Here is a 26,952-nt window from a genome sequence, read left to right as displayed (position 1 = left end):
TTTTAGGGGGTTATAGGTCTGAACTATATCACGATTCAGCAGTTCAAGTTCGAGGTACTCCGCTCCGTCCTGCCACTTGTACTACGACTCCGCCTCAGCGCTCCATCGCCTCGCCCGTGCTCCTACGACGAGCTACGAGAGGCTGCAGCACTTCTACGGCGCTAAGTGATGCCCTCCGAACGGCGTTGACCTCCCGGTACGTGACACATCTCTGCCAACATCCTCAAAGGCAGCAGACAGCATGTCTCTAATGTGGCCATAAGCCATGCTAATCAGGCCAGTCTTCTTCCCTCGAGCAGCCACGATACCGTCTTGTCGAACGAAAGGTGCGTTAGCACATGGTCCACGGCCTCGGGCTTTCGTCAGGGGTCTTTTTCGTGCAAGTGTGCGCTCGATTTTCTAGTCAAGGATATCGGCACGACAATCATACCGGCCGCTTCATCGTCTTTCTCGCCACGTTACGATGGCACGTGCCAGTGGTGGCATCGCTGACCCGACGCTGGCTACCGCTGGCATCGGGTCTACGCTGGTATCCGATATGTGTCAACCAACGTCGCACCTGCCACTCCGATCCCGACCAACCTTCCACCTGATCCGTCCACCCCGGCCGCTGAGCGAACATCGGAGTAGGCGCGCCAGCTATGCGCCTGGCCGACTCCAATGCCTCCGACCATGCCAACCCACTCCATTTCACACGAGTACTCTGACGCTATACTGCAGCACCTACAAGCCAGCGACAATGACGCAGCTGCAGCAACGCTGTCCGCCTCTTCCCTACGCTGTCCGCTCACACTTTCGGTCGACTTGCCTGCACGCACCTCTGACGACAGCTCTGACCAAGTGAGGCATGGAAGACAGTGAACAGTCGTCGAGCGATGCGGATAGAAAAGATTCGCTGACACCATCATACCGCGAGGTCATTCCTGATGGTCTCTCACATCCAACCCCTCATCCTGTTGTTCGCGTAGCGCCCGTAATGGAGCTCGTCAAGCGGCATGAATCGGCTGCTGCTGCTCCGACTCTCACAGAGTTTCGCCAACCAGCGCCGATGCAGACATCAACCGTCGTCTCAGGACGTCTTTCTGGCTGTCTCGCCTCCAATTACCAAGAGAGCAATGTTTCTATCCTTCGACGGTTATTAGCAACATATCATCGCGAAAAATTAACATAGGGAGAAGGCTAGTCCTGTCATGGACGTATCGAATACAAAGTGAAAGAAACAAAAATTAAACTAATCACAGTACAATTGCACGCGTTTCGTAGCAGTATGCAATAACACAAGTAAAAAGACACTCCATCAACATTGTAATCTCATCGGAAGCATTTATAAAGGTGCAGTCCTAGAAACACACCCTTTGAGGCAAGATAAGAACCTTGAGTGATTTAGTGTTTTTCCATAACCAATGTCGAGGATATCCCATAATAAAGCAAGCGAGCAAGCAGGAAGAGAAAGTAATGCAAAAGGAGAGGATAAGAAAGGCGCTTAACCAGAAGCGTGTCGCTCTTCTGAAGTCTCAGTAGGTGCATTTAATGGCGTACTTCTCCCACTTGCACGTTCTAGAGAAATGCAAAATTCCTTGATAATGCCTCCTTGCTCTGTATTAAAGCACCTTCAGTACGTGAAATGAAGCAAAAAGTACTTCTTTCGGACTGACACAAAGAAAAAGACGAAGAGAATGTATGTAAAGGGTCGATCGATTTGAGGAGAAAAACATCGTCAACATTCAAGCGAGTGTATTTTAACCATTACTTTCAAATCACGGTCAAAGCACTATTGGCATTACACGAGCCATAAAATGCATATATCTTAGCGAAATGGTTTTTTTTGCTGAATCTAATTGCCTATCTTGGCTGCTATGAGAGCTTAATTATTATTGGAGGTATCTCCCTATTGATATTGGTGCGCGGCCATTTTAATTCTCATATGCGTACAAACACGGTGAACGCGAGAATCGAGAAGCCGCTTGCTCACTCGACCAATGAATGAGTTGTGTTCGGTGCGCAAAATAGTACAACCTTAATAAGCGGATATTTCTGCCGTAAAGACACAAGACATTAAAAGAAACAGCGCCTAGGCTTCTTCTTAGATGCAGCGAATGCAATGAAAAGAACACTGTCGTTATCAAAATTTTTATATATCTTTGCAGTATAATATACCTCTCGGCAAGTGAACTAAGCACCACACAGGGTACTTAAATTTCTTAAAATTGAGAGCTAGAAATGAGAGAGAGAGAGAGAAAGAGAGAGAGAGAAAGAGAGAGAGAGAGAGAGAGAGAGAGAGGCGCGCACACAGAGAGGGAAGTGCGCCTATGCTTGGAAATAAACGAATGTTTCAGAAACGTCCTTGCGTTCTAACAGCCTGCCTTTTTGAAGGACAGTGGTTCTGCTACGCACCATCAATTTTTATTGCCTTTTTTTGAACCCTTGCTTCGCCACAGTGCAATAACATCGAAAATAATACAAATGGGCAACCTATAAAGACGCTGGGAAGTACGAGCTAATATTCTTTCCTTAAAGCGGTTCAACACATCGCCGGGTGGTTGTATATCTTCGCACGAAACAGCGAAAAATACATTGCACCATAATCTCAACTTGACACATCGTTAAAAAAAGAGCACTCACACATGCTCCACTTGTTAGCGTTTATTTTCAATAGACGTTTCATAAGTACAATCTCAGTGGTCACTAAGCGCTGTCATCGTAGAACGTGCAAATGCTCGTTAGAATTCAAAGATATCATGTTTTTATGTTGTGAAAATATATTGTGAAAATGCGACGCGTCCTTCGTGGGGCAAACATTCACTCTGTTCTCAACCGGCTCTTTATATTCGGTAGTAAGCTCTACAAACTCCACGGCTATAGATTTCATTAAACGATCGGAGTAAACTTGATTCTGCTACAAATAGTTCCCCACCGTTAATGTTGTCGTAAAAGCTCGGCTTCGAGAAATGTTTGTACCTGCGTGACGACCTGCTTCCTTTACGAAAAAATAAAATAAGCAGTACCTATTCTCACATACAAAAAAACAGCTAGAACGCCAGAGCAATCCGAAAGGGCTGTTTCCGTACCTTCCTATATTATAAATACTTACATTTAGCCAATTTAAAGTAGCCGTGAAGTGCTTCTTAAGAACTAAATATATTGTGAAAAATGTTCCTGAAATCCTGGAACGTGTTTGAATTATAAGTGAGGTCTTCCATTCTGTACACAACCTCTAGCATGAGATAACGAAATGAACTTTCCATCGGTTCATAGATATGAATTTCTATTGCCTTGAGAGTTCACAAGGAATGAATAGCCCAGCCTGTTACGTATGACACTCGCTGGCGTTTACTGAGTCATATATAAACAAAAGCACATATGAAGGCACAACATGGTGAACGTGCAGATGTACATTTCGCAAGAAAAAGGTTTAGACATCCCTGAGCACATGTATGCGTGAGCCAACTATAGATAATTGGTCTAGTTGGAATGTCTGATTCATGATTACAGAAAATCAGCGTGGATTTCGTTCTTTGTCCGTTGTGTTTGCGCGGAATTTTTGTGATCGTGGAGCCAATTGTGCACAGCACGCGTCACTCCTGCGGTATGTCACTGAGCAATGAGCGACGCGGTTGTAAAGACGCTTGAGGTGTCCTCTTTGTGCCGCTGGTGGCTGTTCCAGACGCAGATGGTTGAATGCCAAAGCAAGATAATTCAGCTCGCAAGGTCGGATGCTTCGGTTGGTTAGTTCGATGCTGGCACAGCGAGGCAGCACTAAGACATTGGCGAAATGCGAGACTCGAAACACGTAGAAGCGGTGCAAACACACAGCACTTAGATGCATCTGTGGGTCTTCGTGTTCATCCATGTGTTTCGTGCAGCTTTGCTATTCCTAAAAGTAGAATGTGTCCGGTCACGCCTCCCTTATAAGCGAGAAATTATGCCGTCTTCGGTTTTTTTCCCGTGTTGCACGTCTATCCCGTGCAGGTGCCGCTTATTCTCCAGTGTGCGCGCATTTTCGCTTCCCTGTATGATGCTCGTGAAAGCACTTTTGTCCAGTGCGGCCGTCGGAGCCTCGCACGCAAGATAGACGAAGTAGGCCAGCACGTAGCTCCAAGCAAGGACAGCGAAGTACATTGAGGCCTGAAAGAAAAAAAAATCATCAATGGTAAAAACAGTGTGCTTCAATTAAGCAAAAACGGTTTTCAATAATAGAGAGATAATAATAATGCCAATATAAAACAGACCATCCAGGGATGAACACTATTAAGTGTACATGTAATTTCACTAGTGACTGGGACGAACGTTATACGCCGAGCGGAGTCTCCCATGCAGCGATGCTATCTTTATTCGCTTCGTTGTCCGATCTTTAAGTTTCTATTTATATTTAGTTCTGCTTTCTTGCCGTAAAACAGTGGAACAGAGCTGCCGAGGCACTCTCTACCTGAATATATTTACAGCACCGATATATAACAGAGCAATAAATAAGATGACGGCTCTAAAAAAAGGTAATTAAGCCAGTTAACATTTTTTGTCGCTTCAAATTTCCTCGCAGCTATGGTTTGGAATGGTTACGTGAAAAACTAGCAGATAATTATTTACATGGTATGTACAGCGTGTCCCAGCTAACGTTAGCCAAGCTCTTCAACAAAAAAGAAATGTTTTAAAAACCACACAGTGAGAGGTGCAATGATAGGACCTACAGTACCAGTTTCTCAGTGGTCTGACAGGCGACACTATGGGCCTTGACAACTGTATCTTGCACCATGTTTTCTAAATCTCTTTATTTTTCTTTGAACACCTTGCCTAATGTTAACAGAGACACACGGTGTACAGTGCTGGTGCAAGCGCAACTAAAATAACGTTTCACGTGAATCGGGACGAACTTGTCTTTGACGTCGTCATCAATTGTAGCACGCTGAGGCGCCCCCAATCTGTTGACGTTCCGTATGAATATTTCAGATATCGAAGTGACGAAAGTATTGCAAACGCTAAGGTTCATTTGATTTTATTAATTTGTGCTCTCGATATGTACGTCAGCAAAAAGCTTTTTTGAATACTTTGGTCGTTTATTTGAATTTATTATTAGTAAAATATTGCGGTTGATAAATGCGAATTTCCGTTCTGTCGCTGGTGGTAGCTTGCCGGTTCTTTTCAATACCCTACAGGAGGTGAAAATCAGTTAAGAAGTTGCACAAAGGCAGTATTTCTATGTATTAGGAGATAGATAGAGAGAAATAGCGGTTAGATTTTATTTGAGGAAACACGCTCTAGTACTCCTGCATTGTCCTAGTTCCACAGGGAATCGGCATTCTTGCGTTGCAATACGGCACGTTCGTAACTTATATCTAGGAGTGCACTGCAGTAAGTTGGCATCACTGTACGCGCAAGCGTAAACGAATGACAGTGACCGTGACAAGAACTGTATTAGGGTGTCCTGAGCAATTTGATTGCGGGGAACAGAAGGCTCCCCAATCAAGTGGGTTGCTCCGCCTACGACCGGACAAGAATGTGGTGACTCTCCGCGACGTCGCGGGCCCTCTGGACGGCCTGTAGTTGGTTCGTGAAATCCGAGCTCTTCAGCAAGGCGTCCTACTTGGACTGTTACTGAAAGTCGGAGCCCGCGTTGTACGGGCACAGCCAGAGCATGTGGTTGAATGAGCAGTATACGTGACCGCATTTGGAGCACGACTGCGGGAAGTTCGGGTCTACCCAACTAAGGGCTCTGGGGGTGAGGTAGGGCCTGGTCTGTAGGAGCCTGAAAGTTACGACCTGAGCCCTGTTCAGTTTCGGGCTGCGGGGAGGAAATTTCCTCCTGCTTTGTCTGCAATGCGACGTAATTTCGTGAAAGATGGTAAGATTCTCTTTGAAGGGGCAATCCTGTGCGAGAGCAGGACCGTTAGCTCGGGCGCGGCCCGTGAATTCACGCGCCAGGCAGTTGCCGGCTTGGTTGGTTAGATCGTTCACGTGGGCCGGGAACCACGCTATGGTGTGACCTCTAGTTTCTTCTGCCGTAGTAATACGAAATGATCTGTTGACTATGCCGGCTGCGTGTTTAGAAACTAGAGCGGACGAGAAAGCCCCGACCGCCGTGCGCGAGTCGGAGATAAAGGCCGTCGGGGCCTCTTACGGCTTGAAGAGCCAAGGCTATTGCGGTTTCCTCCGCCTCATTCGTGTGTTTATTGTAGATTGACGCGCCGCTGATAAGTGTTCCGCCGGAAAATTTTTTAAATTGCAGTTTCATCCGAAAGCCACAGCATCAACAGCGATGCAAAATTAGTGGACAGCTATACGAAGTAAGGATCGTAATAGTATAAACCCTATAAACTTGTAAGTATAGGCAAACTAACTAAATTAACAACCATTGTGTCACGGACGCACAAGCTAACATGAACGCATATGACTCGATTACCGCGGAAACTCGCTGTCAAAACGCTGGCGTGAGAAAACACGGCAGTAGCAGCGAGCGAAGTCATATTCGTGCTGTGTATCACCTCAACGCAAAATGAGTGCCGAGAAAACATAGCATGCGCAAAGCTAATGGCGGCCAAACAATGTAACAAAGATCTCTTAAAAGCTACTGAAATTTCGGAGCTTCTCGTGCCTGAAAGTAATACATGGACTCAAAAATTATGTTTTTTAGCGTATATCTTTACTGGCGATGTCGTGTATCTCGCAGATAAGAGTTAATGCGGCTTAAGTCCGCTGGCCAAACCTCATATTAGAGATTAGGGCAACAGGCTGACCTTCGCGGTTTCAAGCTTTGGGGCCCCTGTTTTGCAATATTAGTCTTTGGGCCTATATTAAGAAATCGTGTACTTGATGGCTTAACCTTGTTTTTTTTTTCTGAAGTGCCTCCAATCTATGACAATACTTGTCAGAAAACTACTTTAAATATTTCGCGGCAAACAACACTGGAATCACAATCTTCTCTTTTAGATAAATAAATTTCATATAAATAAGTGCATGTGTACGGTACACACTCAAAAAAACACCGCCCAAAACTGCGTACGGATGGAGTTTTGAGCGTACAGGCTACCGACAGACGGACGGACGGATGAATCGGCTAGCCATATAAAGCTTCGCTGTAAGAATGCACCATCATGGGTGCGTTGTGCATCAAAAGCATTCTTGGGGGTTTATTTGCAATTTCAAAGAAGAGGTGCTCATGTTAGTAGGATAATTTTAGTGCCGCTTTATTTCGGAGTGCTAAAAGTGCGTTAGCTGTGAGAAGTACACCTTGAAGAGTTTAAGGGTGCTCTGGCGCTTCAACGCTTCTAGCACGTAAAAAAATTACACGAGCTTCCCTCGCAGGAGTCTGCGCTAAGTCATTCTTGAAACACGGCACGTGGTCACAGTGGTTACACGGCATGTGATCACATAGGTGGCGTCTCTGGTGCTAATGCAGGGAGACGCCTATGTTACAGCCTTGTATTTCATATCCTGTCTTTTTCTTTTTGCCACCGGCTTCGTTTAAATTCTTTGAGCTTGGTTCGATGGTTTTCAGAAGAGCTGCCAAGCTTCAGATGAATAGGGCTCTCCCGACGCATAGTCTTTCTGGTAACGCATCAGAAGCGACGCAATGTTATTCGCAGTTAGTCTTGCACCGTTTCGTGCCGTATTGACAGTTGGATCATTGTGTGTCATGACAAACACTGACAGTTGGATCCAAAGTTATCTCCTGCCGATAAGAACAACACATGCTTCACTGTGGACGTGCCATTCTTCGATCGTGAAGTGGAGACCTACGACTATTTCTTCTTCCCCTTTCATGTCTTGCCTAAAATTTTCTGACAGCCTTCGTTTAGAAGTTTGAATATATGTGATGGCTAATAGATACGCTGCACAGCGTGCCGCCAGCCTATTATAGTAGCTATAGCCACGTGACGGGGCTCTCCAGGCTAAATTTTCCTCTAGCCTGCAGCATCAGCAGAGGGGCTTAAGAGAGTAAAACTTACGTCTGCCAGTCTGTGGGGCCGAAGTTCGAATCTAGGGCGAGGCAGCCCAAATTATGTTTTCTTTTCATTTTCTCCCAGAGCCCTAGCAAAGCATACTGCAATTCGTGCGGTGGACACCGGCGCCAGTGGCGGACATCTGAACCACTAGGTGAATGTCGGCATAAAACGTATTGCATTAAAAAATATATAGTGCACTTCCGGCAAAACTCCGTAGGGAAAAATGATGTCATCTAAACAACAATATTTTATTGGAGTGTGTTAGTTTGCTAAAACCTCCTTTTTATGGGAAAAAAAGGATGTCCTTTAGAACACACCAAAATAGCCTTAAAGGTGCAAACTCCTTCGGTGTGAAGTCAATATGCATGTGTAATTTAATGCCACAAAGGATAAAAATATATAACCAGTGATGTTGATACATACAGGAATTACGTTCATCATCGTGGCAGTTCAGATCTGCCGTACGCATTGATTTTGACAGTGCCGACAAAAGCGTTAAACTTGTCACCATAATTTACAGTCATTTCCAGTGGAAAAGCCGAGTTCACTTTAGCGATCCCTATGCTGGAGAGTGCGAAATGTACTCCCCCTACCATGTTGAACGTTGACCAGAATAGACGCTCCCTAGAAGCCTGCAGGTAGAGCCGGATGAAAGGCAGGTGGATGAGGTAGACTCCGAACGAAAGCTTGCTCGGTGCCACAAATACATTCCATGACAGCAGCTTGTTTACTAACCCTGCATTGAAGCGCAGCAACGTCGTGCACAGTGAAACTTAAGATATGCATAACGGTTCACCTAAACTGAATTACTGCAATTCCGTGCCCGTGTTCACAAAACAGCTCGCATGATAGAGTGGCAATGAAACAGGTGGGAGAGGGAGAGAAATATGGGCGACGGAGATAAACATAGAAGAAAAGCTCAGCGTATAATCAAGCTTGTTCCCGTTTTGCTACCGTACGCAAATGTAGAAAGATAGCTAGTGAGAATAAGTAAACAGAAATAAAAGAAACAGACAACGAGCTCGGCCAGTCACTTAAACCTTCACCACGCATTTACTGGTCGCACGTAAGCTATTAGGCTCATTGTTACTAGGTCGTCGCAACTAAAGCTGGTTACGACAAAAATACAACTATTTAGCTTAACCTAACCTAACCTAATGACTGTAGTTGTAGTGACATTTAACACGTGACTACAACACAGTCATGTATGAGTCACATTCTATCACGGTTCGCAGCATGAAGGAACCGACATCTGTAAGCAATGTGGTCTCCTAATAAGCATTTCATCATAAATCAGCCCATGTGGTCAGAATTATCCAAAGTCTCGCACTACGGCGTCTTCTACGGCATAGGTGTTGCTTTGGCATGTTAAATGCAATCGACTGAACACTCGATTGTGAAAACAAGCAATTGACACGAAAAAGCGCGCAACAAGCAAAAAGCAGTGTTATCAATAAACCTCACCGCCACGACCCGAGGAACAAGCCAGCGTAACCCACATGAGCAAGACCGACCAAAGAAGGCGATCGAAGAACGCCGCAATCAGTTTGACGGTTTCTGTGGACGGATTAGGGCTCCTGTACCAGGGGAGCTTCATGAATACGCAGCACAAGCCGCAGCTGAGGGATATGCACCAGCCAGCAATCTGCGTTGCCTGAAGAGCAAAAAATAGACGTACAAAATATTTATGTAGAATGATACCAGTTTCTCGCTATTTTTCAAAGATAAAGTTAATTAAGATAGTCAGTGGAATCTGAAAGCACTTTTTTTTCAGTCAATCAAACGTAAGTCATTCTTTGCCCGCATCCTGGGCACTCTCTGATGAAGGACCATTTCAGTAGGCGAAAGGGCTCTTAAAAGAAAATAAAATGCAGCGATACATGTCAATTATGCCGCTTGGTATGCTACTTTACCATTTACAGCACTCAATAAATGTAATCGTCTGCCTGAGTTCGAAGACGGAAACGCCAAAGTTGCCTTCACTGAGCCTACTGGACAAAATCCGGTTCGCATTTGCAGTTTTGTAAGATACGCGTCCTCTAAACACTCTGCAATTGACAGCGCGAAAAAAGTTTTAAAAGCGTTTGTTCCAAGCGACAATGGCTCTATAAAGTGCGTTCATACTTACGTTCCTTGTCTTGGTTAGCACGGGCAAAAGAAGGTGTAGCACGCTCGAAAGAATTCGCATAACTTTAGGAATATTAACCACGAAGGGGGTCATTACAGTTGTATCAATTTCGTTATCAATATTATCCTGCATCATTTCTATTTCCTTTCTAAAATATATCTGTACTTGGATACAAAGCGAAATGTTTTTGAACTAATGTAGCTGGTGATTTCTTTTTGACTACGACCGGAAACATGGCTACCCATATCCGCAGGCAACATGTGACGTCAGTACCTACTTTCCACCACGTAACCAAATAACAGTAATATTATGGAAGAAAAGACTGCGAACATGAACTGCCCTGACCTGGTATATACGAAGGCGTCGGGTGACACGATCTGACCGCTTTTTATCACGCGTTCTTGGCCATTCTTTAAATATAATTTTTGTTTCCGATGGTATATTTCATAGTTTCAGAGAGAGAGAGAGAGAAGGGAAGACGGAAAGGCAGGGAGGTTAATCAGACTGAGTCCAGTTTGCTACCCTACACGTGGGGAGGGTTTCAAAATTTTCCGCAGAAGCTCATACACACAGTTCATTATCTTCCTCGTCCTAAACAAAGCTTGTACCTAGTTTCCAGTCGCTGAAGTAAGAAAGCTAGATTTGTGCCAGAATAATAGTTAAGGGGGAGAGGGGGTGAGTTGAAGAGTATTTTATACGAGAGCTGCAATTATATGCAGCGTACGGCTCACAACGCTTTACTGGATTAGTCGGTTCATAACTGTTTTAATGTAATAGAAGGAAAACAGAAACGGCCGCACTAGAAAGCTTATTATCACTCGCACAAGAGTTTGGTCTAGAAAGACTGGCTCACATTTTAGGGAAGGTTCCAGCGCATGCATACATATTGCTGCATTACAAGCAGACCACATAGCGCTGAAAATAAAATTTCCAAAAGGACGCCCTTAGCCTAGCTTTTAGTCTAGGAATTGATATTCATTGCCGCACAGCCCCACAGGCGTATCACTGATAAGAGTCTGAAGTCACAAAGCGCTAACGACTATTCATTCAATGACACCAGTTCTTCACGCACAAAGACGTGTGCGTTATTGGACAGCCTTGTACTACAGTGATCCCCGCTCATTGCAAGCTGGTGGGCAAAGCTCCCGCTAGCTCAGCTGCTGATTCATCACAGAGAACCTTCTTTCAGAAAGTCCCGATTTATTTTCTAAGGGAGATAGTTCTGGTCCATCGCATTCTTTTGCTTGGCGCTAACAGCGCTGTCCATCTACACCAACGTGGAGCAGCAGTATATACATGCTACTATTATGTGAAACTTTCGCATGTCATTTAGAATCGGCGGCCTCATTGTGCGTGTCCGCATCGAATTCGACCAATTTTTGCCTGTACCAAATACTATTGCGAAATTTAAGTGAGTAGGATCGCAACTGAATCAAATGTGCACTGCGCGTTAGGACACAAGACACTTTCTGTGCCACCTCTATGCGTCCTAAAGTACCCTTCATGTACTATCCTAAGTCTACCTCAGTGTTCGCACCTTCAGATACAGCTTGCATGTCGATCATGCATACTGCTGCCGATGCATTCTTTGATGCGAAGGCGCTATCAAGTTTTCTATGAATCACGAGATCGAATCCCCGCGACGGCGGCCGTATTTCGATGGGGGCGAAATGCGAAAATAGCCAGGTACTTAGGTTTAGGTGCACGCTAAGGAAGATCAGGTGGTCGAAATTTCCGGAGTCCTCCACTACGGCGTGCCTCATAATCAAAAAGTGGTTTTGGCACCTAAAGCCCCATAATTTAAACTTTTCTGCGAAAAAGTGTTATTAACAAGGTACTTTATTACTGCGGGCGGTGCTAGCTTTGTGTTTTCTCACGTCCTTGCGCGTATCATTTTATTTATAATCGTTTCCAAGCAAAGAACCAGGCTAGGCGTGCGCAAGGCAAATTGCTTCAGTTCTCCATAAGAGGCTCACTCCTTCTTTTTTCTTTGTAAGTTGATATAACTCCATTAACACATTTATTTGCGCATAATACTCTTTGCTGTCAGGTCGTTTCTTCAGGTGGTTGCGAGGCTTTACAACTTAATAAGCATATGGCGGCTCTCCAAGGCGTTGCATGAAGCTGCACAGTTTTATTGAGCAAGAAGGGACAATGTAGTGCACATTGCTGTTAACAGTTCACCTACAACTTCTTATCTTTCACTGCTAAACAATGTGGTTAAAGCCATGTGGGATACCTTGGTGATTTTTCGATTTCTGAAGTCTTCCATCAGGAGGTACGTTATGCAACCGCTGAAGTAGCAGACGGCGTGATAGTATGGTCGGACGTAGTAATCATTCATCGTTTTGTCCATTACACTGCCAAAGAGTGAGAAAAGAGACACATGAATACAGAATAATATTATTGACAGCGTTACTTGGCTGTATGCACAGTACATCTGTATGTAATGTGGCCATGATGGCTATCTATATATACTCGTATTGTGCAAAAGAAGAGGATAGAAATTTGAGGGTCGTTGCGCTGCTCAACCTTCTCCCATCGTCATCTAAGTAAGAACGCCTTTTTTCATGACTGGATTTCGTGACAAAAAGAAGCATCAGAAAAGGCCTGTTGTATAGAAGCACAAGAGTTTGGAAGCGTGAAGTGATTTGGCGTAACATTAACTTCAAGCCATGCATTCAAAACTATGAATAGGTTTCTACCCACCACTACTTGTGGATCGCTTGACCATGAAATATGCTGAGTGATAGAAATTTTTTGACCGCAGTATTTTTTTTTTCATAAGAGGTACAAAAACTAAATGTAGGCCTTCGTATTCCGCTGGTTATTCAAAAATTTATACTCTGTTGAGAAAAAAATCAAAGCGGAACTAATTACAGTGAAACGCGACCTCATTAAAGTTAGAAGATCACAGTTTCTGTCGCCACTGTCATTTGTGAAGAATGCAGGGTATAATTACTTAGTGTAGTCATCACTTCGTACATACTTTCTTCAAATATAACTGACACTGAAACTCGTACATAAGCTTAATAAACAGACAGCGTAAGTAAGGAGCGTTATACAAACATCCAAACTTGCACAGAGTAAGAAGAATGCATAATACTGAACCATCACTCAGAGACAATTGAGGAAGGTGGTGCCCTCTAGCTAAGGAATTGTGAAAGACAATGATGGCATGCATCAACTTGACCACGACAATGGTTTCAACACTCCTCTAAATGAAAGAATGCGCCCTTAACGAAGGTACAAGCGGTCACAAAGTTAAACTCACTGTTGGTCATATTGTCGGCATTCCGTGAGATTATGCTTCACTGAAGCGTTCAGCTTGTCGCATAAACTAGTTTGGAGCGTCCTTATAATGGGAAACAATGTGCCTCGGAGGCTAGATCCAATCTAGACAATGGAGCAGCATATGAAACGAGTGGCCAATTTTTTCACTTTGCTAAGAACCAAAAGATTCTGTATAGGAGTGATATCACACGCTGCTTATGGAACCATTTGAGCTTAAATAGTTGAGTCGCACAGCGTAAAGCTAAGACTTGATGCCTGTTAAAGTAAATCCAGCGAAAGTAAAAGCACTGAATGCGCGCTCTCCATTATCCATTCTATCAGCCACCTCGATCCCTGCAGTACCAACGAGGCATAGTACGCGTATCTGTTGAAAACAGCTCTTGACGACTAATCGAAGCAACACTCAATATGTACAAAATTGCAAAGATTGAAAAGAGGTCTACACAAGATTAAATATTTTTGTGACTTCTAAGCTACTTTAAAGTATGAATGCACCTTGCGTTGTCAACTGGGGACACTCCGGAAATAAATGCTGGGGCATGCAAGACTGAGAAGAGCTGTGGTACCTTACACGATGATTTTTCAGGCAGCAGGTAACATCTAACGGAACTGCTCAAATATGGAAAGCCGAAGTGCAACTGTCATTTGATGTCACCCGTCGGCAAAGGCTAATGTGTAGTTCTCCTCCGTCTCTGTTTCTCTATCCCTTGGAGAGAGCGTAATAAAAGAAATAGGAGGTGAAAGTTCAGAGATTAACCGATGTAACAATTGGGTGCATTAGTCTGCACTGGGCGAAGGGGATAAGGTTAAAGTGGTGTACTTGCTGAAGCGTAAGCATCCTTACCTATAGGTAACGTAAAACAAATTTGTTTTCATTTTCAGGCATGTTCAATGTTCCAGAAGGGTTCATGGGTTACGAATTGGACTAGCTTATAATTCGACGTATAAAATTAGTGCAGCGATCGTGTCACTCATTTGTGCACTTCTTCCACAGAGCTTCTCACGTAAAATCACGTGAGTGTTCGGAGCAAGATCACTTCCGCAGGGGCGAAAATCAAACCACCGCAGGGTGAGCCGAAATGACCGACTTCGCCTCCATGAAAATGTTTCTTCGCGGCATCTGACTTCCCTGAAGCTACAATACGGATCTTTTTTAGTACCAAGTCAAAAAGAATCTCCACTATCGCAATAACTTCCAGAGCGCTATATGGCACACTATATCCTTAAGCTGACACAGCAGTGAGTTCCAGAACATACCTGAAGTTTACTTTGTTTTTTGGGAATTCGGTACAGAAACAATGAATTCTCGTCTTGCCCTGAGCAAAACTGAATTCATGGAGCGCCACCAAGAGACCTCAGCGTGGAACGCTATATTTGTGCATCTCAAGCTTCTGAGGTGTATGGGCCTCCAAGGTAGATTTCTAGGACGTCGTTCAATAGAATACAGTCTGGTCATACAAATTTATAGTTGGAAACGCAGTAGGTCAGTACTTAGACCAAACAGAAGATCGCGTGGAGATCCGACGGCGATGTTTTCTGGACTGTGGTCAGTGAACTTCTCCATTCCTAGCGGTGTATGGTGCATGTGGCTTGCGTTCTTTGGTCTTGCTCACTTTTATGTTTTGCTTCCTCAGTTTACTGTCATATATGCGCACCACTCCGCCTCCCTATGCAGCGTAGTCAACCACAGCTGTCTCTGGTGAAGCTTTCTTCCTTTCTATAAAAATTTTTATCTCTCTCTGCCTATTGGACTTTGACAATTTCCACTTATGTAGATAAAGGGTGATTATAATATTACTCACTGTAAATTGGGTGCTGGAAAGGCCATAAATGGCAGCAGCACAGAACCGCCCACTGACCAAGTTGCGATGGCGCAGCCCAGTAAGGAGATGGCGATGAATACTCCGATGGCTAGCATTCTCCGCCTGTGAAGTAGTTACACACGGTACACTGGTGCATTGCAAAATGAATTAAAAATGCTACTGACCAGTTTCCGGGTATGCATAATCTACAATACCATATTTATATGCGTTTTGCGATAGTTCCCTCTAAAGTCCGGGATTCAACACCTCGCTTCCAAATTACCCAGGCACAAGATGTCTAGAAGCAAGGACTTAGGGAAGACTTGCCTCGCTCTGAGGTCTTTATGTGTAAACGAGTACATTCATATTCTCTGAAAATATTTGGCTGCTCTGGTTCATCATACTATTCTTGTGCGCCGATGTGCCAGCTATCCGTATGAAGAAAGTTTTCGGATAATACGTTATACTGCAATTTGAGGTAATACGTACGCAAGTTCTACTGACAAACGCATTGAAAAGGAATAAAACGTGTTACGGAGTGTCCACAGAAGTTGTGTGAGGCTTTATATACACACGTTTTGATTGCTTTCTGCTCTCATTTATATTAAACTGCCATAAAATCTTTTGGAAACGCTGCGCCGGCTTTTGACGCCAACTTTGAAGGCACTGTATCAGTCTGACCCTTGAAGATGCGCGGTGCTTCTATCAGACCAAGGACAATCAGATGTTCTCACAAGTGCTAAAACAAACGATAAGACGTTTCGAGCTCCCGCCAGTCATGCCCGTGGCAGTAAAATTGCATAGTTCTAAAGATAGATACTATCTACTAACTGAAGTAAAATGCACACACTGTGAAATGTTTAGCATCCATAAGGATTAAAGTGGTCCTGAACGAACTGAACGGATTAAAGCGGTCCTCCGACTTTGTCTAAAAACATAGTGCGCGGATAGCATAAGCTGGTATGAATATCTCAGCTTAGTTTTGCACTCGTACGCTACGCATGGAGCTCGCAAGTGGAGCGCGATGTCACCGTTCTCTGAAATATTCTACTTTCAACAATAGCCTGCTACTCATTCCTTTCAAGACGCTTTATTTCGTAATACGCATATAGCGGATTCAAACACATGCCTCCTATTGACCAATCTCTGACGTCAATCAAGAAAGGCGTTTGGATCAGTGTGGTTCATCCCAGTGTTACTGTGTATATTCATTGAAGAAGTTTAGTAAACAGATTGAAGCAAACTAAAATATCCATTCAAATTCATATAAGAATTACATACATCCGAAAGAAGCCTACGACTGTCTGCTCAGGCTCAGCCTCAGTTACCACCCTAGGAATGAAACTTTCGCCACCTTGCTCATCAGACTCATAGCCGTCGGGTCTCGCTGTTTTAAACTAGTTTTGAACGCTCAACTAGCCTCAAACCACGCGGAACTTCAGATCAGACCACACGCACGCTTGCCAGTGCGCGCTTGCTCCTGGTCGCTCCTGGTTAGGTGCCTAGGCAGGCTTATTGATAGCGCCCCAAAACAACGGCAAATTGGATGTGGATAATAACCGTCGGTACTATAGAGTTGGCGAAAGTGAACCTTAATATGAATATGTGAGCTTAGTAAATTAAAATAATAAAGCGTCCCTCATCGTCCGAAGTTTTAGGGCCAAAGTCATATTGGGAGCCTTCTTTTTCATATTTGTTGGTCATGCAACGTTTTTCAGTACGCTCGGTGCATATGTCTCAATAGAGTGTCCACCTTTACATAGGCGCTTATCGACTTTGCAGTGATCAGAGAAAGTTAGCATAACAAACTGGCCTCAGAATTGCGGGGACTTGCTAATTGTTAATAGCAGCAATCTTTAGTTTCACGAGTCTGCGGTGCGAACATCATTAAAAGCTCTGCATACGTCACTTGCCACTAAAGATCATGAGCACTCTGTCCATGAAGCACATATTAGGAAAAAATGTGCTCAATATTTGTATATCATGAATCCTCTGTTAGTTTTCCTGGGCCTTTCTCACCTTTTGAATAGTAGCAACGTCAGGAGGGAGATTGCAAAGAGCTGGAAGTCAGTTGATAAATACCAGACGTGGGGGAGCACATCCTGCGAAGACACAAAGTTGTAGCAGTGCAGAAGGTGTTTCACACGTTCCTAACTGGCAAAATGGCTGAAAAGTGGTTAAGAAACTATGAAGCCGTTTCTTCGGTTTTTCTCTTTAGTGTCCTGCATTTCGTGGGAAATAAGTAAACGAAATGAAATGTAGTGGACATTTTATCAGAAATTTTATTACTAAATTGTTTCCACTGAACGAGACACATATAGTTCGGAAGGAATAATGAAGTACTGTAAATTAATTTTGTGTTTATCTTCAAAGTATAGGCGCAAGCACTCTCCTGAAGACAATGTTTCATGCTGTAGGCACCACCAATAGGCCTAAATATTCATTGTGTATTGCACACTTGGAGTATCCTTACAATGTGGCTTCTCTTTTAATGCATGCTTGATATAGACGCCAAAGATGATTTTAATGCGACTAACATCCCTTGATAACATTACCTGCTATGCGGTATGTTTGCATCTAGCCTCTTTCACAAACCAAGTGACGCCATTTATCTACTAGCTTAGGCCACTAGGTATGTGTTGGCTGCACTTTTGGCGAGGAAGCAATGTGGGTTGCTAGGGCAGAATAGAAAACTTGGTGCTACCTTGATCTGACCTAGCGTACAACTTTGGTCCCTGAGTATGTGTCGCAATATATTTGCCCAAAGAGACAACTTTGGCATGGTGAATGAGATATTGGTACCTCTGCATTCTTCGACAATCCCCCACAGTGAATGTGCCAGGGTGGCCCAAGAGACACGCAGCCTCATGTATTACCCTTGTAGCGTCCCGCCCACAATAGACACCTCCGCGTCCAGTGGGGCTACTTCATGCAGTCCATTGCAGTGACGAAGCCCCCAGGATTCTGAGGCGCTGCGTAGTTTCAAATCAGGTGCGCCGATTACGAAGTGACACACTTATGGTGGTGTAATTTGGCATTTTGACTGGCATCAAGATGGCCCCTTCGTGTGTCTGCGGTAGCAATATAGTGTGCGGCTAAGTTAATTTAATGCTAATGACATTAAGGCTGGCCGTCTTGTGAGGTGGGAATTAACGGAAATTTGCACTGTTCCTTACTTAGGAATGGCAATGAATGCTCTGACCACCCGCTGTCTTCTCTCAAACCTCTATCTATGTCATGCACGCGTGAAAATTACGAAAGGGGAAGATTGCACTGCTTTAGGGAATCGTTCAATTTTCCGAAACCGTTGCGGTATCTAAGGGCGCCACCTGTGATTATGCCTTAGGACTACCTTAGGATAATCATACATAGGCATCGAGCTCACCAAAGCGGTTGTGTCAGCGTAGTTCCTGATCATAAGGAGCAGGTGCAACCAATAGCGACCCATGCCACTGTACAACTCCAGAAAGAAGGCCTTGGTATCTGGTCCAGATACGAGACGTGGCAGGACATACAAGCACATGATGATGAAGAACAAAGGAATTGCCGTTCTGCGAAGGAAAAAAGGTGACTGTTATTTTTTATATCAGAACCTGAAGACGTTTTATTACTGATGTTTATTATTTCTACATGTTTCGCGACACGCACAGCATTATATAGGAAGTACAGCTCAAGAAGCTCTAGAATCTCACTATACCAGTGAAAGAGTTGAGCATGACGCACAATATAACAAATACGTGTCATTATGCTTACTACAAAGCGTAAGCGTAACAGGTGTATGCCAAAAGTATGCGAAATCGCTCTTCAGACAAACGGAAGCAACAACTCCGCGGGGTTGACTGTTGAAATGTAACTTGTGCGAGGGAACACTAAGTTTAAATAAAAATTAACCTGAGTACAATTTAGCTCTTCAATCTTGTTCATAGGTATACATGGAAAAAAATTATGGTCAAAAAAGTGAAAGACAGTAGAGGTACCAGTTTATCTTTAATATGGAAACTACTGAATGTTTTTTCGTTTTCCACTTTATCGAATGTACCCACTCCGCTCTGTAATGTCCTCGGGCCCTCAGGGTAGTGAAATAAATAAATAAATAAATAAATAAATAAATAAATAAATAAATAAATAAATAAATAAATAAATAATATATTTCTTTTTATCCAGCAGCCGTTGTGCTGCTTCTTTCTTTGGCTGCCATTTATGCCTTCTCTATTCACTCCATGTGAGAGAAATAAAAACGTGGGTAATGCATTGGTGCCTCGTTTTCCAGGCAGGAGGGAGACAAAATCATTGAGGCTAATTGTAAATGCTCGCCATGAGAACCCCTAATTACGCTGATGAAAATTTTGAAAGTTTTACATCTCTGCGCCCGCAAGTCACTGTGAGCTACAACAGGAGAAATTAAAAAGAGTGGGGAGCGCTCGCTTTTTGATTCGTTCGGTTAAATACTCTAGCTCTTTCTTCATTGGAGAACATAACGTATAAATGAAAAAAAAAAGCAGCGCTTGCATCACCTACGCCTTCATCGCCATCGCCATTGTGAACGTCGAACACGTAATATTGCTGCATAAGTATTGGACAGGGAAAAGAAAACATTATTTCTCCCTTACAAGTGCAACTATATTTACAATTATATGAGGAGCGCATGACCATGAAAATCTTGTGAAAACTGATGCCGTAAATGATCAGTTATGATTGTTTTCCAAGAACTAAAATGCTATTTCAACATCGATGTAGTGCTTTGAAGTAGATCAGCGGAAAGGAAACATTCAAAATATGTGCCATATTTTGATGTCATTACTTGGCTACACTTCTACCGAATTCTCTGAAAGATTTGAAAATTTTTCTAATACTTTCCTACAATAGCTTCTGCACATCACATTCAGCGGGCGTCACTACCTACGCATCGGAGTCGGCTCACTGTATTAATTTTCACACCATCACAGATACATGAGTGAACAGTCATGCAGCTGACATGTCTTCATAAACAGACTATATGAAGGCCTTATAGAGAAGGATTGGGAACAGCTAAGACGAGTGTTAAAGCGTTTCACGTTTTAAATGCCGAATCTTGTTTATCTGATTGAACATAAGATTAGTATTAGCCGACGTGCCTTCGCAGATATTCATTTCTGGTGCTTCGAAGCTTCTCTTAAAGTTTGCTAATAAATGGCCATCCCCATCATCTATGCGATATGTACCAAGCAGCCCCCTGGAACTCCGGAACGAATTATTGTTACAGTAGCTGACAAACAATTACTATAGACCTCGTTTGATGGCGCTGTACGTCGATCGGGTAGACTACTTACGGCTCCCAGGTACTCTGCTCACGATACGTTCACAAATGTAACAGGAGAAACGAGCCACCAATAGGCGCACACACCTTCATTTCGTCTTTAAAGACTACGGTTTTTTTAATCCGCAAGTCATCGAAACATACATTTTACAACACAATACCATGAAGATTCAGTAGTTGGAACAGTAAAACCGCGCACGTCCTAGACACACCGTGAACGTCATCGCAAGATTGGCCTATTACTACTACGTGGTACACAAATTTGACACATATGACATTTACACTACACGACAATGATTCTTCTATGGCTTGAAATCACTGAACAAAAACATTGAGGCATAGTCCATCTTACGATACTAGTAGTATACACTATTAACGTGGCTAGCCACTTTAATAGTGTGAGCATTCGAGCAATGCAGAGAAAAACCGCAGTGCCGAGAACACGTTCATTACAATCTACAGCTATCATTCTGAAATTTCTATGGCTTCCTCCATATGCGAGATGCACTATCTCTGGTACAGATCCACTTTTCTATGGCACTTATTTGCCAGAATGGGCCTTGAATATGACTGCCTGACGACGACTGCATGGCGACGAAGCAGTGAGCACGATGGAACGACAAAGGGGGTATGACGACAAAGGGTTCATGATTCTCAAGTGATCGCGATGTGTAATGACGGTAGCACGACGACAATAGAATGAGGGCAATTGGTGGATTACTATTGCATGTCGTTGCAGTGGTCATCTACTGCATCTACTGCGTGGCTGTAGCTGTGTCATGACGACGGTGTCACTGCGATGACATTAAGACAATCGGTAGATGAAGATGGAACGACGACCATGGAATGACCTCGATGGCATGAAGACGGAGTAGGGTAATAGATGCGTAACGAAGAGAGTATGACGACGATGTAATGAGGGCAATAGGATGACAAATGTGGCATAATCTCGATTAAATGGCGACACCATAAGTGCAATAAAATGACAAAGACGGAATTATGTCTATGAAATGACGGAGGTTGTATGACGGTGATGGTATGGCGACGAACGGATGACGTCTCTGAAATGACGATTGCAAGGCAACTGCGTGACGACGACGACATGACAAACATGAGATAACTATGACTGCGGGAAAAGAGTGGCGTCACGATGACAGTATGAAGAGAGTCCAATGATGAAAGTGGAACGACAGTGGCGCAACGACCACGACCGCATCAAGGCCAGGAGCGCATAACTAGTGTGTTAACCTGCAAGGCGACAACTGCAAGACGGGACTTGCATTACCGAGACAGTATGATGATGATGCAACGACCACGAGCACTGACCTAGCGGTCCCAGCCATTGTACAACACATTAGACTCTTGTTGGGCATAAGGGATGTGACGACGACGTCTGGACGAGAGTTCGCTCATGAAACTGGAATGATCACCATGCAGCGCCCATGACGGCACCATGACCACGAGCGCATACGAAGTCACACAAGCTAGTACTAACCTTGAGCCGCTAAGCTGCCGTAAGACGCTAAGCATAAAGATACGCTCGATGCGCCTGAAGTTCGTGCGAAACCCTAATCACACTAATATCTTCTTGTTGTTAGTGTAGGTGAGATCTCAGCAAAACACGCACACTTTTTGACGTGGTCTATACCTTGGTGCGCCACGGTTAAGCTCCGCATATTTGAAGCCAGAAGTCAGGTGAGAACGATTAGGGCAATAAAAAAGCCAAGTGTTTGGGGGTGTTACATATTGGTCAGTCCTTATCAATATTATCTTTAAAAATCTAAGCGCAAAATAAAAATTCCTCTCTAAACCAACTTAATTGTGCTGGTGAATGGCGTATCTGAGAGAGGGAGACAGAGAGAGAGACGAAAAGGAAAAGGTAGGGAGGTTAACCAAGGGCGTGCCCAGTTGGCTACCCTACACTTCGCGAGGCGGAAAGGAAGGAATAGATAAGGAAAGAAAAGAACCCAATCATTCACAGTCAATGGCAGAAGAATCTCCGCTGTCACAAGCGTTCATATAATCCAGTATTCTTAATACATACATACATACATACATACATACATACATACATACATACATACATACATACATACATACATACATACATACATACATACATACATACATACATACATACATACATACATACATACGTACATCTTTATTTCAGCAGTTCACAGCTTGTTACACATATCGTGCCCGCATAAGCGCAAGTCGCTTGTGGGCGGGTCACGGCAGACATGAGGTGCTAGCTCGCTGCTAGCAAAAGAAGTATGACGCATATGTTACATATCTCAACAGCTTGAAGAGAACACTGAACAGGAATATTTTACTGTGTTAGTAGCATGAGAAAAAAAAACTAATTTGAAAAATAAAATTTCCCTCTATTTCTTTGGGAAACACATAAATAAAAAAGATCACAATCTTTTTGTTTACAAGACAAAAGTGTAAATAATGATAAGAACTGTTTAAAAAACATAAGCACACAATCCCTTTCAAGTATTTTGAGGTCTAAGTAACCATGCTTTAATTTGTTGTTTGGCCTCTTTTTGGGAATGCTGTTGAATTATTTCTTTCGGCAACTGGTTAAAATAAAAAGGAACGTAATCTTCTCGACACTTTTTACCATAGTTCGTATATATACGCGGTAACTGATAAAGGCATGTTTTTCTTAGCGTTTAAGGTTTACTCTGTATTATTTTGTGGTGATTCGAGAAAATATTACGAAGAAGTATCACTTGTACAAACAGATCCGAAAAGGACTCAACACCTGCAATATTACTTCTCACGTCATTGTCTCAACAATCGTAAGCGGTACCATAGAGTATGCTGTAAAAGTGCAGTAAAATATGCTGTAAAATAAAGTGCAGAAGTGCTTTTGTGGCCTTTTGCATGCAAGCCTGCATAGTCCATGGTCAAGGATATCTCCTGCGAATGCTCTGTTATCTAGCAGATTGAGTTTAGTTTGTAGAGCACTTCATTTAGTGTCCGAATGTGAGCAGCAACACAGAAGGTGCTCAACTTGCGGTGTGCAACTTGTGCTCACCCGCATAAGTTGCACACCGCAATTTTGGCCGTTCTTTTTAGGAATGAACAGACATTGGTAAATACGACACCCAACCACATCATCACCATCATCATCAGCCTGGTTACGCCCACTGCAGGGCAAAGGCCCTCCCATACTTCTCCAACTACCCCGGTCATGTTCTAATTGTGGCCATGTCATCCCTGCAAACTTCTTAATCTCATCCGCCCACCTAACTTTATGCCGCCCCCTGCTACGCTTCGCTTCCCTTGGAATCCAGTCCGTAACCCTTAATGACCATCGGTCCACATGCGACACAGTAAAGCTGTTTCGCGATGGGCGAGTCCATGTGACAGGCGAAGTCGCAAGTTAGGGTCGAGCGAATGCAAAGCGTTAGTTGGTGAAACATGGTGAATTCCGTCGTAGAAGTGTGGTGTGGCAAGCAAGAGGTTGAAGTTGCTTCGGAGCATCAGTTCTTGTAAGTGGTACAGGAATCCGGTGATGTTTCTGATGAGCCGAACGCGCAGCTTCACTTCACCTACACACTAAGAAAAAAAGGAGTATCTCTTACTCTTTTCGGAGAGTCTGGACTCGCCACGTATACGACACACTTTGTGGGAGACACCCGAACTCTCTTTCGGAAGAGAGTCCCGAGACTATCTGTGCTCGATACAAGGTGGTTACGTGACTCCACACCCAATAGTCATGCACACTCTCTTGTAGTAGTCTCCTAACCCTCTCAAAAGGGTTACACGACTAGTGCTGAGGGAGTCCGTTAACTATTCTGCATGAGTCAGACGACTCAAGATAAAGGGTCACATGACCACTGCTGAAGGATTCGGGTAACTATTCTTGATGAGTCTGATGACTCCAGCAGTGTGTGTCAAGTTACCCTTAGTGCGTGGTGCAGGACTCTTGCAGATAGAGTAAAATAACTAATCCATGTAAGTCGTTTGACTCTCAGATGGCAGTGTCGAGCTGCTTTTCAAAATGTGTCACCAACTTTTGCTGTAAGTACACACGACTATGGCTAGTTCTTAAGATGAATACTGTAAAAAGACAACATATAAGAAAGAACCCATAGCAAACTTGCCAAAAAGGACATGGCAGGTTAGCAACAAAAAGTTAACATTTCATCACCCTTTGTCGTCTTCTGGAAAATTCAAACGTATTAGTCAGCACAGAATCACCATGACAGCAAGACAGCTCTCATTACTATTAAACTGGGATCAATAGCCAACCATGCAAAACAGTCTTAAATAAACATCCAATATGTAGCCTGCAGGCGCATATGCATGACACTGCAATGCAACTCAGAACCATAATGAGACCCCAAAATATTATGGAACTCGTGTAGAAGTTCAATTCAGCACTGCACAAGTCTCTAATGTCAAAACATTTATACGTTAAACCTATTTCACTGTTCTTCGAGACGTGTTTTTATTTAGAACTTACGATTTAACATTTTAAGCAAGTAAGCTACACATAACAAATAAAAAAGGCTGCACTTATGTACAAAGGAGAGCCAGATCATCAAGTGCAATAAAAACAATATTCCAACTCAGATTACATATCTATGCATTAAACTATGCTTGCTGAAAACAACTGGTTGGCAATTGATAATCCAATCTAACAGTAAAAACAGCTGTCTTACCTTATGGTACTCTTGTTGCCACTTTTCCCCCACAACTTGTGCGTGTTAGCGTCAGTTGAAAATTGATCTGAAAATACCACATTAAAAAGTTGTGCATCAATTTTATTCTGTCATACAACATGCAACAGTGTATAAAAGCTTCACAACAGATAATATTACAAAAATAAATACAGCAACATTTATACTAATTGTTTATTTATGTTGACAAACATACTTCTTCAAGACGAAGCATATTAGCTGACACAGACAATTTCACAGATTGCAATAACCACTAATACAAAACTTGCCATAATGCAAACACGCTGACAAAATATGTAGCACAGGTAGCTGTATTTTGTTACGGCAAAGATAGCACATGAACAATGAGGACAAGGGAGGAAGCAGGACACATAAACAAACTATACCCAGCTGCATGCAAGCAGCTGTAACAATGCACATGGTGCACCAAGATCCAAAAGAAACGAAGAGGAAGATGTGAGGAAGGCTTTTTTTACTCATCACAAGTTATCCTGTAAGAGCAGATTATGCACTGGCTGTAATCTACCCTCAGCACATACGTAAATAAGTTACATTAGGTGCCACATTTACAAATCACTCATATGATGTTCTTTTGATTGTCCTTATTCCGATTTTTAACTTGGAAAGCATGACTGAGTTACGTAAAGCCTCCCAACGGCTTGGCACATATACAGAAAGAAGTGTTTCTATAAACACTGGAGGTCATGTAAGGATGACTGACACATACCTCTTTTAATTCTTTTGTCTTTGTCTTTATGATTATCTACCACAGTAGTCTTTTGCAGAGTGAAACACATCCAGATAATACACTGTGGGCAACAAAGTGTGAATACCTGTTCTTGATTTCTACCTTTCTCTGGTGTCCCGCTAAGGTAAGATTGGTGCGAAAAATTGTCTTCCCAATGTATGCGTTCCCACAAAACAAAACAGGAGCAGATGATAAGCCACATTAATGGTGCGCGAAATAAAACATCTGTTCTTAACTTACCACTGCCATTCGCGGGATCGAATCCCGGCCACAGCGGCCGCATTTCGATGGCGGCGAAATGCGAAAACACCCGTGTACTTAGATTTAGGTGCACGTTCAAGAACCCCAGGTAGTAAAAATTTCCGCAGTCGTCCGCTACGGCGTGCCTCATAATCAGAAAGTGGTTTTGGCACGTAAAACCCCATAATTTAATTTAATTATTTTTTTAAAAATCTGGTGCGATTTTCTGCTTTGTTGTGTACTCTAGCACAGGTGCTACGCAGTTCACTTGGTGCCCAAAGGAACTCTCACACCATAGCAGGATGTCAATTTTGTTTTTCAAATTCTAAGCGAAACTCTGGTTATGGGGGACAACTGGAAACTTATAGTTTTGCTTTGTATCTTCATTATGTTGTAGAGCAGGGTAGAAAGCAAGAACAGATATTTATAATTTGGGTTCCCACTGTGCATTGCATGGATATGTTTCAATGAATGATAAAACTATTTGGTAGATAAACATATGAAAGATAAGAGAATTAAGCTCGAAGTCTACCATATCAGTAACTGGGAATATTATGTGTAATTAAAATTTTGCGATTCCCAGTGAAGAAACAGTTTTGACAATATGTGCCAAGGCAACTAAGTCATTCATGCTCACAAAGGAAACAAAATAAAAACAAGAAGTTCGAACTTGCAACCTGAGGTGAGACACCTCACATGACTGATTTAAGTATTTACTGAGCATAAATTACATCTGGCACATAATCTGCTTGTACAAGATGACAAACAATAAGTTACTCTTGCTTTCTATCTGGGGCATTTGGCTCT

The 26,952-nt window shown here is 43.2% G+C and overlaps 1 protein-coding gene across 1 annotated transcript in view; it reads right to left on the bottom strand.

Annotated features, from left to right (window-relative positions):
- Window positions 1-2,628: 2,628 nt before the first annotated feature.
- LOC142576127 (nose resistant to fluoxetine protein 6-like) overlaps window positions 2,629-26,952 on the bottom strand; it is a 68,778-nt gene continuing 44,454 nt past the window's right edge. Inside the window, exons 10-16 of the mRNA XM_075686087.1 lie at window positions 18,547-18,712; window positions 17,181-17,263; window positions 15,162-15,284; window positions 12,305-12,425; window positions 9,402-9,591; window positions 8,531-8,673; window positions 2,629-4,125 (exon numbers count right to left, since the gene is read on the bottom strand). Coding sequence (XP_075542202.1) covers window positions 3,907-4,125; window positions 8,531-8,673; window positions 9,402-9,591; window positions 12,305-12,425; window positions 15,162-15,284; window positions 17,181-17,263; window positions 18,547-18,712 — 1,045 coding nt within the window. The 3' untranslated portion in view covers window positions 2,629-3,906. The remainder of the gene's footprint in view (window positions 4,126-8,530; window positions 8,674-9,401; window positions 9,592-12,304; window positions 12,426-15,161; window positions 15,285-17,180; window positions 17,264-18,546; window positions 18,713-26,952) is intronic.

This window comes from Dermacentor variabilis, chromosome 3 (assembly GCF_050947875.1).
Source record: "Dermacentor variabilis isolate Ectoservices chromosome 3, ASM5094787v1, whole genome shotgun sequence".
NCBI lineage: Eukaryota > Metazoa > Arthropoda > Arachnida > Ixodida > Ixodidae > Dermacentor > Dermacentor variabilis.
This window is presented reverse-complemented; position numbering and strand designations above follow the sequence as displayed.